This window comes from Mirounga angustirostris, unplaced genomic scaffold (assembly GCF_029215605.1).
Source record: "Mirounga angustirostris isolate CCGP_5_RB_7025 unplaced genomic scaffold, mMirAng1.0.hap1 SCAF_13, whole genome shotgun sequence".
NCBI lineage: Eukaryota > Metazoa > Chordata > Mammalia > Carnivora > Phocidae > Mirounga > Mirounga angustirostris.
The window spans coordinates 65,200,838-65,219,078 of NW_026991721.1; the positions used below are offsets into that span (position 1 = coordinate 65,200,838).

General features: G+C 45.9%; 1 protein-coding gene across 12 annotated transcripts in view; it reads left to right on the top strand.

The window, feature by feature from the left end:
- TEAD1 (TEA domain transcription factor 1) overlaps positions 1 to 18,241 on the top strand; it is a 255,110-nt gene that overhangs the window by 228,821 nt on the left and 8,048 nt on the right. For 11 of the 12 annotated variants that reach the window (XM_045894123.3, XM_045894121.3, XM_045894118.3 and 8 more), the window contains one exon: positions 15,179 to 15,319. The exons of the other annotated variant lie outside the window; for it this stretch is intronic. In XM_045894123.3, coding sequence (XP_045750079.1) covers positions 15,179 to 15,319 — 141 coding nt within the window. The remainder of the gene's footprint in view (positions 1 to 15,178; positions 15,320 to 18,241) is intronic. 12 annotated transcript variants of the gene reach the window in all.

Below are 18,241 nucleotides of genomic sequence, written 5' to 3' on the forward strand. Positions count from 1 at the left end.
ATTTAAGATAAAATGCCAACTGTCTTGAAATTGACCATAGAATTCCCAAAGATAGACAAGGTGTGGGTGTGATTCCTTCATGAATCCTGAAAGACAGAAACCCTAGTCCCACTTGAAGCTGACTTTCTAAAGAAGTTCCATTTCCAGCCACACGTGGTTTACTGAAGGAAATAAACAGAATTAATGAGTTTAACCAAATAAGAAACATAGTGAAACTAATATTTTTGAAGGGGCCTCAAAATTCTATTCTCTGTCCTACGAGGGTGTTCAAAAGTGTCAAGTTTGGGGACACTGGTTCAAAGAAAGCCACTGTGTTACTTATAACCTTATAGCCAAAATTGATTTAGAAGAATAATTAGTAGGAGGAAGGCTTAGTCTTAAACTTTGATTGGAATAATAAGCAATATGAAAATGAAATTGTATGGATATGGATCATGTGGTTAACGAAAAATTTTATACACATTTATATAATGTTTCTTTTTTCTCTCAAGTTATGATTACATTAGTGTTATTTTAGAAGCCAGGATTTTTGATGTTACCCTGTGGTCGTTCATAATGTTTTGCTTTTTAAAATTCTTGGAAGTATGATCATTCAGTCTAAACAATAAACAATAAATAAATTTATAGTTGTTCAATTTTCTTAATCTATTTTTCTAGGGAAAGAAAAAGAAAGGCTAGTTTTACTAACCGGAGCAGGTGTGAGAAGATTTTAGAAAACAGAGAGAGGGAGACCGGGTTATCTGGAAAGAGGGCAGCCTTTAGAAGATGCTTTTATCTTGGTAGGAATGAAATCACATTTGTCGGACAAAATGACAGGCACTATAAATAAAACAACTGGGCTTTATGTAAGGAGACACCGGGTGCACATGGAAGCTGCCCAAATGGCCCCCTCCGGAGTGGCAACCTGTGTCTAATTGGATTCGCATGATTTTGATTGGACTTGTAGACTTGAGTCTATCATTTGGAACCAAACCGGCCTGTTGCTATTCATGGAAAAGGAAGTTAGCAAAATGGAATGATTTGCTCCCCACGTGTCTTAAACTGCTATCAGCAAGGAAAAGGGCCTTTCAATTCAATGAGTCTTCCGTGTCTTTGTACTTTGGTCTCATCTTAAAATAGCATTAAGTCCTGAAATTACAAGACCGGTATCGAGCGGTGGCATGATGTAGGTGGAAGGAAGGTTAGCAAGTAAAACCACTATGTTCAGAGGTATTTATAAGGTTAATACATAATAAATGTTCTGGGTAGACTGTGGTTATATGATCATCTCCACCAGTGGTCTGTTGTTTTTTTTTAAGCCATCTCTTATAGGCAGGTTCTGATACTTCAGGTTGGGGGACAGGCGAGTCCGTAAACCTGCACATGCATCCATTTTGGTTTGATTTCATAAGAAAAATAATCTGAAGCTTGTTAGCATTTGCTGCTGTGACTGCTGTCTGTTATTGTTTCCTTCCTGTTTTCCCAGCCCTGCATCCTAAACTTCTTTGTAAGTCTCCCCCAGGGAGCAGGGATCCCATCTGTAGCTTTTGTTTATCCAGCAGTGCAGTGTATACGGCAGATTTTTAAGAGTTCTTTTAAAAAATCTGTTGGCTGAAAAGTCATTTTGTTTCATTCAGTTCACCTAGAGAAATTGCTGTCTATCAGGGGCCAGGATACACCTGCCAGGTAGCCAGCTCGGACATCATGTGCCGACAGAGGATGCACCTGATAATTTATTGAGTGATACTTCTGAAGGAATGTACTGAAGCCAGGGAGGACACCTTGAGAGATTCACACCAAACCTTTTCCAGGCTATCTCTGGAGTTCATTAGGTTCTTACAGAAATAGTTTCATCATTTGCATTAGTAATAAACATACATACCACTAGTGAGTCACTCAGTCAACATTCAGTGAACTCTACTTCGATCCTAGAGAGCTGGAGCAGGAAAAACAGACCCGAGTAAGAGGCACAGCTTAGGGTCTGGTAGGGGATGGCAGACACACAGGCGGGTAAGTGACAGCACTGTGGGATAGGAGCTGTGACAGAAAGGTGGGAGCACAGAGGTAGAAGGAACCCTTTTGTCCTGAGAACATTCCAGAAGGCCTTACAAAGACCTGGCATTTGAGCGGAATCTTGAAAGAATTTGGTCAGTGGAAGGAGAGTGGGAAGGAGTTCAGGGGAAGTGGACGTATGTTCAGACACAAGGAATCCTACTGGGAGGCATTGGAAGGTCCCCATGGCCGCTGGGCCTTCTAGAACTTGGAGAATGGTGAGGGTTGAGGTGGCCATCACTGTATTTAAAAGACTTTCCGAATCCACCTGAAGACATAAGGCAGAACAGGACAGCCTAGAAAGTGGGAGCAGAAGCTCACTCTGCTTTTCCCCTAATCCCTTAATCTCAGTCACAGTATGGATGCTTGCTTTTTTTTTTAACTTGAACGCTTGCACATATCTAGGCAGAATGTGAATTGGAAGTTCGCTTAACCTCTTGGGAGAATCCGTCTGACAGATGTTCCTCTAATGCTTTCTGTCCTGGGTCATTTGGCTCAGTGGTTGCTAACAAAGCCAAGGTCAGGGCTCCATCTTTTCCTGGGTGGAGCTGTTTAACTCCACTCCCGCCATGGTTACAGGCTGAGATGCTAAGCCACTGTTCTTGCTAATCCGAGGTCCAGGGGCAAGCAAACACATGATGATGCATTTGCACTTCCCAGTACTTGCCCTTTGATGGCGGCATGATTAGCTCCTCTGTAACCATACCTCAAGAAAAGCCCGAGAAGGAAAGAACCAAGGTAGCACTATCCGGGTGGTTCTTATTTCCAGACCCAGGTTTGCAAGGAATAAGTGGACTATCTAGACATAGTCATAAAGCCCTCAGGGGTCTTGGTCAATTGTCTAAAATTAGATCTAGGCCCTTGGTGGTATATGAGGTCCTTGCTCCCTGTGCAGGTGGAGATCCACAAAGTACATCCTACCCACCCACCCCATTTTAATTTTCTTTTTACCTTACAAGAGCAATATAAGCTTATTACAAATAGTCCAAGGAGATCAAAAGACCATAGAAGAAAAACTGAGATTTACCCGTGTATCCTTCTGGACTTTTTACATGTATCTACAAACATTATACATCATTTGATTTCACTAAAAAGAATTATGCTCTGATGTGAAAATGTTGGGATTTGGAGGGAACGGTCAAGAAAGAATTCTTGAGATGTCTTGGATGTAAATAGGGTGGGGTTTTTTTTTTTTTTTTAAAGATTTTATTTATTTGAGAGAGAGAGAGGGTGCGGGCACCCACGTGTGTGTGCAGGTGCTCAGGCAGGGGAGGGGCAGAGGGAGCGGGACAGAGAGAATCTTAAGCAGACTCCTGGCTGAGCATGGACCTGACTCGGGGCTCGATCCCACAACCCTGAGATCCTGACCTGAGCTAAAATCGAGAGTCAGACACCCAACTGACTGAGCCACCCAGGTGCTCCAAATAGGGTGGTTTTATTGAAGCACGGGGACAGGACCTGTGGGCAGAAAGAGTTGCATTGAGGTTATGATGGACGGCCGATTATATACTTTCAACTTGGGAGGGGGTGAGGGATAGTGAAAGTCTCTAAGAATTTTGGAAGGTTTCCAGGACCTTGAGGGGCTAGCTGTTGTTAGGAAATGGCCATTTATTACTGTCTAATAAAACCGTAGTCATGTGACCCTCCAGATACGTATCAATGGGCCATATGCTTGGAGGATGATTGCTAACATACATCTTGGGGGGAGAGGGAAGGTAGAGATAAAGGAAGTTTCCAAAGGAATTTTTACATGTTATAAAGTAGATTTACAGGATCCTGGAAGTCGGACGAATGTTAGGCTAAGATTGCCTTTTGCTCTTAGCCAACTATTAACATCGAGGCGGTAAAGTTTCTAGAGGAAGATCACTCTGCCTGTCTCAAGGACTTGTCAGTGGGCTGTGAGTTGTAGGGAAATTTAATTTTATTCTTTTGCCTTTGTTCTCCACATCATGCTGCATGTATTATTTGGCATCTTCATTTTTCTCTTAAAATATCTTGAGCAGAAAATGTCTTCTTACAGTGATGAGATTTGAGAGTAAGCCCCAATTTTTGTTACTCTTTTTGGTAAACATGACTTGTTAGTTAGAGGTGCCAGGTTTAGCGAATAAAAATACAGGCCACCCAGTTACATTTGAATTTCAGGTAAACAACGTACACTATTTTAGTGCACATAGGCCCCGTGCAATCTTTGGGACACACAGATAATAAAAAAGTTTGTTGTTTATCTAAAAATCAAATGTAACTGGGTGGCCTGTATTTTGTTTGGCAACTCTACACTTGTTAATTGATCTGTTGTCATTCTCTATAGGACTTTTCTCGCACAGAACCTCCAAACCAGAAAAAGGTCCTGTTTCCGATTTGGAAAGGGTGGTGTCTGGCGGCCGGTGTTCATACACCTGATGAATGTGACGTGTGCAGGGCTAGCTCAGCGGGGAGCCCAGGACTCATTAACTGCCTCCATTGGAAAGAACTGCCCCTGCAGCAGCTGCTTTGTCCGTGGGGCTGAGTGAGACCTTGTCTCTTTCATCCCAGCTACTGTGTGAAGTCACCAGTGCTCTTACCTGAAGTTGTGTGGGTGATATCAATTGAATTTTTTAAAAAATGAATGCTGGTATTTGTAGGAATTTGCAATGCAAACAGCCAGCCTTTCAAGCAGTGCATATTGTAATTAAAGCAAGCTTTTAAGATTCTTTGAAGTACTAAATGTTTATGAAATTCAAATAGGGGTGCCAATCTGCACAATAAAGGGTCTCTTGGTGGTGTTTTTTTAAAATCTTCTATTTTGCAGATGTAAATATATGCCATAATTAGTGGAAAGTAACTTGAAGAGCGAGGCTGAGTTTATTCCTATTATTCTTATTTAAAACAGCTGTGGCAGGAGCCCTACAGCTGCTGTCCCGTTGTGCTGGGCAAGGGCACAATGGTCCCAAGGGCACAATGGTCCGAAGTGAACGTATTCAAAGACTTGCTTCATCGCTCGCCCCCCGGTGCAGGTTGCCTTGCTGGGGAGTTGTTGCATGGTCATCCCAGCGAAATTCCCCCACCCCAGTCTTCTGATGCCAAGGGGGGAGGCTGGCTTCAGGGGTCTGGGCCAGGGGGGCAGATGCATGCAAATGAGTGCTCATGCCCCCCACCCCCGGTGCCCAGCACTGCCTCCCGGGCTACGCCTGCCCGCCCGCCTGCCGGCTTACTGCCCAGTGCAGAGCGATTGTCCTTTGGCGTCTGTGGGAGCAGCTGCAGGCCCACGTGGTGCCCTGCCCGGCCGAGCCTGGCCATGTGGCAGGCCTGGACGGCCGCCCACAACAGGGCCTAGCTCCCAGTGCTGCCTGCCAAGGAGCCAGATGCTGCCATTGGAAAAAATTGCTTCACAATTTGAAATCTTGGTCCTTTGATCATAGCTCAGAGAGGATGAAGAGGAGAGGTTCAAAGTGGTGGTTTGAAAAGGCCCGCGTCTCCTTGCCTCCATCAGTGCCTATTAGACTGTCTCTTGTCAGGGACGGTCCTCTTGATGTTTTCATTTCTGCATCCAAGCCATTCCCACCCAGCCTCTTCCAAGCCCTCGGGGTGGAAGGGAGGCCTGCGTGGGAAGGGGGTGTCCAGCTGCTTCCTCCTTCCCTGACCCACTGCCCCTGCCTTCTCCCCTGCCTGTGGGCTTATCTGCTGACTCTCCGAGCCAGCAGGCTTTCTCCGTCTGAAGCCCGTGGCACAGTCCTCAGCCCGCGCCGCTCCTGCGGGAACCGTACCCTCGGCTTCTTGGGTTGGCAGCCGTAGTGCTCCCGGCCGGGGCCGGGGCCCGGGCCTTCAGCCACCGCCAGGAGCCCGGTTTCCAGGCCCTGGGGCTCTGCACAGACGACCCCGGGGCCCCGCCCTCCCCTCTGAGGACTCTGCATCCTGCTTAACAGGGCTCGGCCTCATTTTTCCTCACCCGTAAAATGGGAAGGATCATTTCTTTGAAGTATACTGCTTTTTTATTTCAAATTCTAGGAACATAAAATTAAACAGTGGAACAGACATGTGAATAAATGGGCTCACAGAATGAGAAGTAATAGAGCAGAAACGAATCCAGAGTCCCCTCCGCTGCATTTGAGGAGTGTGAGACAAGGAGGGTTGAGGGAAGGTTTCATTTGAGGAGTGTGAGACAAGGAGGGTTGAGGGAAGGTTTCAGGAAAATTTGATGTTGCCGTTTTTTGTTGTTCTTGGTTCTTCGCTGTCTGATGCAGTCCGCTTTCTCTGCCTGGCCCTGGGACCCGCTTCTACTTTGACCTTGTATCGATTTCCAGGACTTGCCCGCAAGTAGACCCTGAAGTCTTTAATTGATTCAGCACACTTGTATTAACGATTGCCTTCTTTTTTATTTCCAGGAAGAATTCTGTAACCTCTCTAATCATCTTTTTGTGGGAAAGATGGTAATTTTGTGCTTGTTTGAGCAATTATACACAAGACATAAGACTGATCATAAACTCACAGGTCAGAAAAAGTGCTGATTTTTGCTCTTTGGAAAAAGCCATCGTTGTAGCTGTCCGCACACCTGATCCTTGTGGACCGAGGCTCACACGGGCTCTGTGGGGACTGTTTTCGTTTATTGATTATGAACCACCATTTTTATGGGGTCACATATCTGTCGATGGCTGTATCTGTCCTGGGGTGTGTTTTAAATCACCCATTTACTAGGAGCGGTCGTCAGTGTTGTTCACAGCTACCACTGTGTCTCCTCTGCATGATCTCTTCCCGTCACCCGGGCGGCTTCACGAAGCAGGTGTTCTCTGTGGGTAAAGAGACTCCAGGAAGTCTCTGCTGTCCATGCGGTTGGTCAGAGGGCTGGGAGACAATAAGGACAGACGAAAAGTCAGAATTCACAAGTATCTGGACTAGCTGGAAGGGAAGTCTGAAAGCAGGGTGGGGTTTAATCAAGAGAAATGTAGAACTTGAATCTGGGGAAGCAGACGGGGCCCGAAGAACCTTGTCGGTGAGAAGGGGAAGAGGACAGGTAAGAGTAAGGGGGAAATGAACGAAAATTGCAGAATTGTCCAACAGAGGTGTTCTGGGGTCTGTGTGATTCCAGAAGGCAGAGCTCTAGATGCAAATTACAGGGAAGCCAGTTGCAACTTGAGGGGTGTGGCGGCAGAGTCCCATCCAAGACCTTAGCCACGGGATCTGTGAATATGTCATATTGCACAGAAAGGAGAATCAAGGTTGCTTATCAGCAGCTAGGGAGAGTATCTTGGATCATCTGAGTGGGCCCAGAGTAATCACCAGGTTCCTTAAAAGCAGAAGAGGGGGGCCTGGGAGAGATGACAGTGGGCAGCCAGAGAAGGACCCAGCCTTCTGTTACAGGCTTTGAAAATGCGGGGAGGGGCCCAGAGACAAGGAATGTGGGTGACCTCCAGACTCTGGAGGAAGCAAGGAAAGCACCCCCCACCCCTAGAGCTTCCGGAGAGGCCCACAGCACTGCCAGGACCCTGACCTTAACCTGGGGAGACCAGTGTCGAAGTCTGCCCTGCACAAGTGTAAGATCATCAATTTGTGTTGTTTTAAGCCACTTAATTTGTGGCCATTTGTTAAAGCAGCCAATAGAAAACTAATACAACAGGAGAAAGAGCTTAACAAGTCTGCCCAGCACATAGTAGTTTCTTAAATCAGTGGTTTTCCTATATCTAAAGATACTTAGCCCGAAGGCAGCACAGTTCAGTATACTGTAGAAAGGATTCCTGCATTTGGTAGTAGGAGAAAGAGTTGGCATCTAAACCCAGTTCATTTTTGGGTCTCTATTCTAAGGCAGAATGGGCCAAGACTCCTTAGAGGGGCCTGTTTGGACTTCCCTCCCCAGCCACATTTGCGTGTGTGTGTGCACGTGCATGTGTTTAACACTTCAGAGCCTGGCCCATAACCATTTTAGGCGTTCTTGTCCCCAAAGGAAAGGATAGAATATGGTTTGAATTTGGGATTTGTTGGGAAGATAAGTTTGCTGGGACTCGCTGTCTCTTGGATTTTTATATTAATTTGCTTTTAGAAACTATCCCATGGTCAGATAAAAGCTGATGAGGCAGAAATAGTTTGTATCTCTGATACCAGCACATTCTTTCTTATTTTCTTGCCTTCAGAACTGTATGAAATAGGTTTGCCCTGAGTTTTCAGTTGGGAAAAATGAGTCGAGAGGGTGGGTAATGAACTCAGTGCGAATCTCAGGCTCATCACAGAGTTTGCCTCCTTTGTTGTTGATTCAATGCTAGCAATTCTTTCTTTGATATTACCTTTGCTCCGTGGGAGCCCAGAGAATGCATTTCTTTCTGGGATAATCGTAACATCCTCAGCTGACAGATGATTATCTTTCACATCAATACCTCCTCCTAGAAAATTCCTGAAGAACAGCTGTGATATGGTTGGATGGCTACATGATTATTTTCCATGTTCAAGAGTAATTGCAGAGCAGTTGTAATAGCAAATTGGTTATTTACTGTTAGTTGAGAAGCCTTTTAAAAACTAACCTGTTAAATTTATACTAATAATTAAAGTTTTCTCAACTGTTAAAAAAAAGAAAAGGGAGCGCCTGGGTGGCTCAGTTGTTAAGCGTCGGCCTTCGGCTCAGGTCATGATCCCAGGGTCCTGGAATCAAGCCCCGCATTAGGCTCCTTGCTCAATGGGGAGCCTGCTTCTCCCTCTCCCTCTCCCACTCTCACCGCTTGTGTTCCCTCTCTCTCTCTCAGTCAAATAAATAAAATCTTTAAAAGGAAAAGTAAGATAATTCAAAAAGCATCTGTCCCTCTTATCTAAATGGAAGCTAAAATGTACATGGTCCTCATTTCCCAGTGGTTCCACTCCGGGAAACACCCAGCAGAAATGCATATGCATGTTCATCAAAAGTCTATGCAAGGATATACAGAGTAGCACTCTTTTTTTGGTGTGGGGGAGGGGCAGAGGGAGAGAGAGAATCTTGCAGCCTCTGCGTCTAGCATGGAGCCCGACATGGGGCTTGATCTCACCACCTTGAGATCGTGACCTGAGCCAAAACCAGGAGTTGGATGCTCAACCAACTGAGCCACCCAGGCAACCCTACAGAGTAGCACTCCTCATGATCGGTCCAATTTGGAAACATCACCAGTACCCATCAGTAGTAGAATGAATGGATCATGGTATTTTTTATTCGGTGGAATACTCTGTAGTAACAAGGGTGAATGAGCTACATACAGCAGCATGGATGAATCTCATACTACGATGCTGAGCATATGAAACTGAAGACGAAGGAGTCAACACCGTGATTCCATTTATTTAAAGTTCGAAACACCGGACAGAACTAATGTACAGTGTTTAGCGTCAAGATCACCTCTGGGAGATATGGGGGTGATTGAACTGGAAGAGAGCATGAGTGGGAGGGCTTCTGTTCTGTTTCTTCATCTGGGTGCTGGTTACATGGGTGTGTTCACTTTATGAAAATTAATCGAATTGTAAACTTGTGACCTGTGCATTTCTCTGAATGCATGTCATTTAATTTTATGTAAAAAAAAAGTTAACTTCTGTAACTTCAGAACTCATAATTTATTGAGCTAATTTCTGAGGTTTTCATAATGCATATATTTAAATAGCTTCATTTTTGATACTTCCTGTCATTAAAACTACAGATCGTTCATTCCCAGTTAAAACTAATGAAAATTATTTTGGAAATTCTAAGGGACAGTGGTGAACCAAAGGTAAGATGGTGGGGCTGGTCTGCCCAGGTGCAGGCAGTAAGGATGCCCATGGTCTTAGAGAACTTTAGATGGCAAAGCCCTCTAAAAATCTGTTCTCGTTTTTATTATCACCATGTGCCCACAGTTCTAAACAATGCCATTGATAAAATACTCTTAGAAAGAAAAAATCTTGTTGACCTGAGTCCTAAACAGTTGGTGAAGTTAGCGTTTTTATTTCATCTATGCACGTGTATATGCTTCAGATTAGCACACTTCTGTTACTTAGCCGTTGTGTTACTTACTCTTTAATGGCACATGGGGACTCAGCCCTGTGTCTGTCCCTAGAGTCATGTGAGCCGCAGCTCCCGCCGCTTCCCGCGGTTAAACAGTAGATGGGGAAACGAGCCGTGATAGCACAGTCGTTAGGAAGATGGGAAAACAGAACTTAAGTTATTTCAGTTCTGTCATTCTCTTACCACTTCGGGAGTTTTTGTGTTTAATGTTTAAAACCGTGAAACAGAGCGCTGGTTATTCTTGAAATAATTTTGCCAAATAAAGAAAAGAGGGTCTTAAAAATGAATCCGGTCCAGTGGTGTCTACGCAGTGTGCTGCCGAAGCGGGACAGGGGCTTTTCACCAGCATCACTTAAGCACGGAGACTCAGAGAGACAGGAGCGCAGAGGCTGTGGACATTTCCAGCAATTGTGCTAACATCCCATGACGGCAAATACCATTCTAAGCTTCATTAACATTTTCTGATTGTGTATAGGGACGGATGATCTTGTCTGTTCACTTCTGTGCTTGCTTCGGGGTTTAAGTGTCCGAGTTAGTTTACGTTGTTAATGTCACCGAACTGAATAAAGGAAAAAATGGAGCATTTGAAAAAAGGGCAAACAAGAAAGCATTGTGCCTAGGGACCTGAGGTGCCGTTCTGAAGAAACCTCCCTCCTGGTTATATCACTGACATAAGTGGAGGTCGGTGGTTTAAAAGAAGTAGCCTGTTCTGTTGCCTCTCCCCCTGACTCCCCCCGCCCCCCCCCATGCTCCTTCCCGCCCCACTCACACCAGAAACACCAGACTGCTTTTTTTTTTTAATTTTTTTATTGTTATGTTAATCCCCATACATTACATCATTAGTTTTAGATGAAGTGTTCCATGATTCATTGTTTGTGCATAACACCCAGTGCTCCATGCAGAACGTGCCCTCCTCAATACCCATCACCAGCGCGCAGCGGCGGGCGGCGCCACGGCGTCCAACACCAGACTACTTTTAAATGTTCACCAGGCTTTCAAAACAACTTGGATGTATCAAAAATAATGAGTTTGTTAAAATATTCACTCTCCGTTTATTTATAGCCCATTAAAACCCTTTCAAAGCTGGAAACTTTTTAAAGTTGAGAAAAAGGAAAAGTAGAAGTATTTTTTTTTAAAGATTTTATTTATTTAATTGACAGAGAGAGACAGCGAGAGAGGGAACACAAGCAGGGGGAGTGGGAGAGGGAGAAGCAGGCTTCCCGCTGAGCAGGGAGCCCGATGCAGGGCTCAATCCCAGGACCCTAATGCACCTTTCCTGCTGCACCTAAACTCATTATTGCATCCATGTTGGGAAGCACCGAAATGTTCATCAGTAGAGCACATGGTAATTATTAGGGTGCATCTGTGTCATGGAATAGCATGCAGCCACTAAAATGTGGGACTACCTAAGTTTTTAAATGGCTGTTCTTTTCAAAACTGATACTCCATATCAGTACAATATGAGTTCTAGGATGTAGCTATATATCTATATCTCTATATCTAAATATAGTCTATATAGTATCTATATATTTTAAAGCAAGGTTTCGAAGAGTGCCACTTTTTGTGCAAAAAAGAGGGGATGTAGGGGCGCCTGGGTGGCTCAGTTGGTTAAGCGACTGCCTTCGGCTCAGGTCATGATCCCGGGGTCCTGGGATCGAGTCCCGCATCGGGCTCCCTGCTCGGCGGGGAGTCTGCTTCTCCCTCTGACCCTCCCCCCTCTCATTCTCTCTGTCTCAAATAAATAAATAAAATCTTAAAAAAAAAAAAAAAAAAAAGAGGGGATGTAGATGCTTGTGTATCTAAGTGCTAACTATCTCCAAAAGGGCACTTGAGAAACAGTAAACATGGGTCACCAGTAGGGAGGTTAGCAAGTTCAGGGGTAGAAATAAAATGCATACTCTTTTTCCAGTTTGATTTTTTTTTTTTTTTTTTTTACTTACCACATGTGTGTTTTTAGTTTAAAAAAAACAAAAAAACAAAAAAACAAAAACTTGTTGGCACAAGCTATACCACCATTATGAGAGCATAAATCTCACCACCGAAAAGTACCTGAGCTGCTTCTCAGAGCCACGTGTTCTTGGCTGGTGGCAGAACAAAGCAGTGGTTCTTGAAAGCCCACTTTTTTTTTTTTTTTTTTTTTTTTAAGATTTATTTGAGAGAGAGCAAACACGGGGCAAGGCACAAAGGGAGAGGAGAGAAAGAATTTTAAGCAGACTCAACACTGAGTACGGAGCCCAACACGGGTCTCAGTCCCACGACCCTGAGATCACCACCTGAGCCGAAACCAAGAGTCGGATGCTTAACTGACTGAGCCACCCAGGTGCCCCTTGGAGGTCCACTTTGAGTGCACGCCAGGTGGTGGCTGCCCTGGAAAGCTGGACATAATGCGGGGTCAGAGTCCAGAATTCCTGTGCACGGAGGACACATGGGTAACCTCTGGCAGCTGGAGCTCAGTAGACCCCCAGGAGGTCAGGTGCAGATCACAGTCAGGCTCAGACATCATCGTTTCTTGCTGCCCTGCTCTTCACAGAGCAGACATCAAACCTTCAAATGTGAGAAGAACGTACACCTAGGTATTTTTATTTATTTACAATGGGTGCCCCATAAAATTCCAAAAAGCAAAATGTGAGGGAGTGTTACTACCCAATATAAAAGTGGACAAGGACAAGTAAAAGCAGATTGTAATCCAGTAGAAGGAGCTGTACACCGGTTGTTAGTAGCTATTAGAAGTACCTGGGATAGGTAATTACTGTAGTTGAGCACTGAATTTAGCTTTGAATTTCTTGGCAAAGGGGGAATATAAAGCCTATGGTTCTTTTTTAAGATTTTATTTATTTGAGAGAGAGAGAATGAGAGAGAGCAAGCACATGAGAGGGGGGAGGGTCAGAGGGAGAAGCAGACTCCCTGCCGAGCAGGGAGCCCGATGCGGGACTCGATCCAGGGACTCCTTCTGAGCGGAAGGCAGTCGCTTAACCAGCTGAGCCACCCAGGCGCCCAAGCCTATGGTTCTTTTTATTTGAAGCCAGAAAGTGGGAAGTTTTGCCTCAGAAAAGGGACGTTTTCTTGATACTCGATTCAAGAAGGAAATTCAAATGCAGATCCTTATTAAAAATATATATAGGATGACTCAGGTCTTCCTAGTGGCTAGTGCACATCAAGGTTTTAAGATCAGCTGGTCAGAATGTGCCAGACCTCACAAACTGTGGCCTCGATCGTGTGGCAGGTCCCCCTGTCCCTCTCCAGTCCCCACGGCGATACAGACACTGGCCCTTGTCTGGACTGCTCTCTTGACCTCCTGACCTGTCTGCCTGTGAGCTCTTCCAGAGTCATCTCCAGGCTGTGCTCACGGTGCGTCTTAGGAATGCAGATCTATGCCTTGGTTTTAGGATATGAGACCCAAACCCTCCTGCCTCTCCTGCCACCCTCTCTCACCTGCTCCCCTGATCCCAGCCTTTTCTTGGCCTCGTTTCTGGTTCTGTGCCCTTTATACACACTCAGGGCACGTCCACCTGCCTCAGACAGTGCTCCTTCCTTTGGATCTGAGCTGCCTCATCCTTAAAAGCTTCCCCGACCCCAAGGTTGGTTCTCATGGCCCTTTCTGCCTCTTTCAGGAGTGCTCATCCCTATGGTGATGTCCTTCCTACTCAATTGCGAGCTCATGGCAATAGGGACTGGCCCAAGTCTTGCTCACTCTGACCCCGGGCTCCACACCCAGTGCCTGGTGTGCGAGAGCAGGTTGGTAGGTGTTGGAGAGGAGGGAGCCATCCATCAGGGGTCCGGCCACTGCCGTGGCCTCCCAGCCTCCCTCTGCAGTGGACGCTATCCCACATTGAGACCTCCACCTCTGAAACACAACTCCTATCACCTCACCTCCTTGTGCCATAACTTCCCGAGAGTCCCCATTTCCTGCAGCATGCAATCCACACCCCTTTTCCAGCCCTCCACAACCTGGGTCCGGGCTGCATTTCCAAACACACTTTTCCCAGTGGCCTCAGTCCTTGCGCTGCCGCTGGAAGGAGGCACCTGAGGCCCCTTCTCCCCCCAGGGTCCCCTCAGCCCATCTCTGCACATCGTAACCATCCCGTAAGTAATACCTCTGGCTAAAAGCATGCCTTCCATTGTCTGGACTCTGAATACCTTTGACGTGGTACTGTTTCTATCTCTGTTATCGCTATTTTAGGTACATAGCTCCCGTTTGTAGTCCTATATAGTGTTTAGCATGAACCTCACATAGTAGGTAATCATCAGATACCTTAAATGAGTGGGAAATATGAATTATTTAGCATCTTTATAAGCCAGTCTTTTTTTTTTTTTTTTTTTTTGACAGAGAGAGACACAGTGAGAGCGGGAATACAAGCAGTGGGAGTGGGAGAGAGAGAAGCAGGCTTCCCGCCGAGCAGGGAGCCCGATGCGGGGCTCAATCCCAGGACCTGGAATCATGACCTGAGCCGAAGGCAGCCGCTTAACAACTGAGCCACCCAGGTGCCCCTATAAGCCAGTCTTTACTAGGAACCATTTCCCTTCTGGATGCTGCAATTTGTAATGAAAAGTTTGTTTTTACATCTATAACAAATGGCCAGTCAGCTCTAGATCTCCCGTTCTTTTAAGTATATCTACAGATTAGGGCGCCTGGGTGGCTCAGTCGGTTTAGCGACTGACTCCTGATTTCGGCTCAGGTTGTGATCTCAGGGTCGTGGGACAGAGCCCCACGTCAGGCTCTGCGCTCATCGCGGAGTCTGCTTGAGATTCTCTCCCTCTCCCTCTCCCCCTCCCTCCACTCTCCTCTCTCTCTCAAATAAATAAATAATCTTGAAATATATCTACAGATTAGTGACTATGAACCCCATTCATATACTGCTTTCTGCACACATTGCAGAGGCCTCACGGATCTTTTCTAACAAGGGTACAGTAGTATTCTATACTGAACACAAGAAAGCAAACTGAAGTAGGTGTGCATCACATTGCCATTGTTCAAGGGGAGACTGCTGGAGTTAGCGTGCTCTTCAGAAAGTGACCCGTGGGCCATGGAACTTGTTTCTGGATGAGCATCACCTCACCGCCTCCTCGAGCCACGCCTGCCCTCCCCCCGGCCTGAGCGGTCGGACGTCCTAGCCTGCCGCTCACCGGTCGGTCACTGCCATGACTCCGGCCACAAGAGGATAACCCCCACCTCCGTTTCCTTCCCAACAGGCCGACCTAAACTGCAGTATTCAGGACGATGCCGGGGCTTTTTACGGTGTAACCAGTCAGTATGAGAGTTCTGAAAATATGACAGTCACCTGTTCCACCAAAGTATGCTCATTTGGGAAGCAAGTAGTAGAAAAAGTAGAGGTAAGTAGGCCTCTGTCCCCCGAAGTCCTCATTCAGGGGCAGACTGTCGCCTTCCTTTCGACTTTATATGGGGGTGGAGAGTTTTACCTTTTTGGCATCTCCTCCTCTCCCTTTGTCCCACCGCTTTCCCCTGTTACTTTTGAGACGACAGAATGGTCTGAAAGCGACTGGAAGAAGGCAGGGAGGAAGCCCCATGCCAGGCTTCCCTGACTGGTCTCCCTGCCTTGTGCGGCCAGCAGCGTTCAGTCTGGCCCAAGGTGTCATGGGGGTGCCCGCTGTGGAAGCGGGTACACACAGACCCTGCCACCCACCGGATGGTGCCCTCCCCACCCCCAGGTCCAAGGGCACTTGCAGGCGTTGTAGAGAACAGCCGAGGTGGGATTCAGCTGATTGGCACCTGCCTTCTGTAAAACCTGACACCTCAAATGGTGGTGGTACTTTTGCCATTTCCACTCCTTTAATCCTTTTAAACAGATGACAGCACATACTGGGGTCAAATACCTATACATAGTTTTTATATTTCATGGCCTCAATCCCTGTCAAAAAACGCATGTTCTTTTTACCAGGGTGGGTTGCTTGGTGTGAATAATGTTTTGCAGTTAACTTTCCATGTAAGTTGAATTTTCCAGTGTCTTCTGCCCATCCTCTAGTCAATCTGTGTTCAGTGAGCAGCTCTGGTTCACGGTGGTCCTAGAGCTTGCAGGTCCCAGAGCCTAGCCTGAGTGTGGCAGACTTGGTGCCGCAGCGAGAGAGAGAGAGAGAGAGAGAGAGAGAGAGAGGAGGGGCTGGGGAGGAGGGAGGAGGGCGAGAGCGAGTGTGTGGATTTTAAGACTTGGGGCTGAACAGTGAGGCCCGGGGGTGCTGGAGGCCCTTGTAGCTTCCTGAGCACAGGCTGGGCCTCCCGAGAATGGTGTTGAGGAGGTGACGCTAGCCAGAGAGGACAGAAGAGGGTGGACTAGATGGTCGACAGGAGCTTAGGCATCCTGAGCTTCACTGAAACGGTAGCAGGGGGCATCCAGTAAGACTTTTTTTTTTTTTTTTTAATTTAAAAGATTTTATTTATTTATTTGAGAGAGAGAATGAGATAGAGAGAGAGAGCATGAGAGGGGGGAGGGTCAGAGGGAGAAGCAGACCCCCCGCTGAGCAGGGATCCCGATGTGGGACTCGATCCCGGGACTCCAGGATCATGACCTGAGCCGAAGGCAGTCGCTTAACCAACTGAGCCACCCAGGCGCCCCCAGTAAGACATTTTGAATGGAACTTAGAAACTCACTGGATATTAAAAACCCATGAGGAGGAAGAGTCAGAGGTCACACGTTTTGTGTTTGCAAGGACAGTGCTGCCACCAACAGAGAAAAGGAAGGAAGGTGCTCAAGAGCACACAGTCAGGGGATGATTCTGGGTGCAAGACGAGAATTTGGAGGACGGGTAAAGACTGAGACTACCGATCAGGAATCCTTAACATTAAGGATCATTAAAGCTATGGGAATGGAGAACTAGGTGCAGAGAGAGAGTAGCAACAGCACAGGAATAAGGGTTTAAATTGGGGAAGCAGTACACAGCCCTGGGGTGAGTAGAAGGGAGACACCAGCAGAGGACAAAAATGGATGTGAGAGGAGGGGAGCCAGCTCAACGCATGTCTGGGAAGCCCAAGGAGAGGGTAGGTGAGAAGGTGGCCTTGTTACGAGATGGGCCTGGGAGGCCTACAGCCCAGATCACCTCCCAAATTCTCGGAGAGGGAGGGAGCACAGTTACCTGTCAGTGGCTGGGAATGTGGAATGTTCCTGGTAGGCATGGCTGCTGAGTAGCCACATTGTCAGGGCTCACCAGAGCTGGACCTCCTGCCTGGATGAGACGAACCGGGCAAGTTACTCAGTTTCCCAGATTCCAAACTCTTTTTTTCGTCATGTCCTCTAGTAACACACCAAAACAGTTTCCCAGATTCCAAACTCTTTTTTTCGTCATGTCCTCCAGTAACATACCAAAAGCCTTCTGTAAGTTCAAGGAGCGGGAAAAGGTTGCCTTTGATTGATGAAGTCCCAGGAATTTTCATGGATAAGGTAGTGTGAGTGTGGCAGGTGGAGTTTTATAATTAAGTTTTTAATTCACTTAGAATGTACTACTTCTGCATTTGGTGTGAATTGGGAGTCCGCTCCTGTTTTCTTCCAGATACACAGGCGTTTGTGTCAAAACCATTTATTAAATGATTCATCCTTTTCCCACTGAGTAGATCTGAGATCTGTCTCCTTTCAGTTACTGCATATTCTGGGAGCCATTCCTGGAGTCTCTCTGATTCCCCCCTCTGTTTATCTTGACATGTCCCAATCCCATGTTGATTTGATTACAGTGGCTTTTATAGCACATTCTTACTTCTGCTGACGCAAGTCAATCTGGCTGTTGTTTTCCATATATTTTCTAGGCTAGTAAACAGCATTTATTCTTCCAAAAAAGGAGATAACTTAAAAAAAAATAAAACCAAAATCCTCGCTTGATCAATCTAGTTGGAATTGTACTAGATTTAGACATTATTTTGAGATAAATCGATACATTACCAATACTAAATCTTTCCAACTGAGAACCTGTTTGCATTTCCATCTTAATAAGATTTTGTAGTTTTCACATACAGGTTTATCCCTTTTTTGTTAAATATACTTCTAAATATTATGTAATTCGTTAATGCAATTTCCCATTTCTAGATTTTAATTACTAGAAGAGAGGAAAGCTCTTGGGTTTTGCTTATATTTGTTTTATCTGGCCAACTTGCCACATTCTCTTATTTATCTCCAGTGGCTTTTCCCCCTAGATTCTTAGATTTTTTTATGTATATGGTTTTATAGTACCAGCAAAAAGAAAAGGCTTTATTTTATCTCTTCTTTTCCAATGTTTTTGCCACCTTTTCTATTTTGGTTATTTTCTCACCTC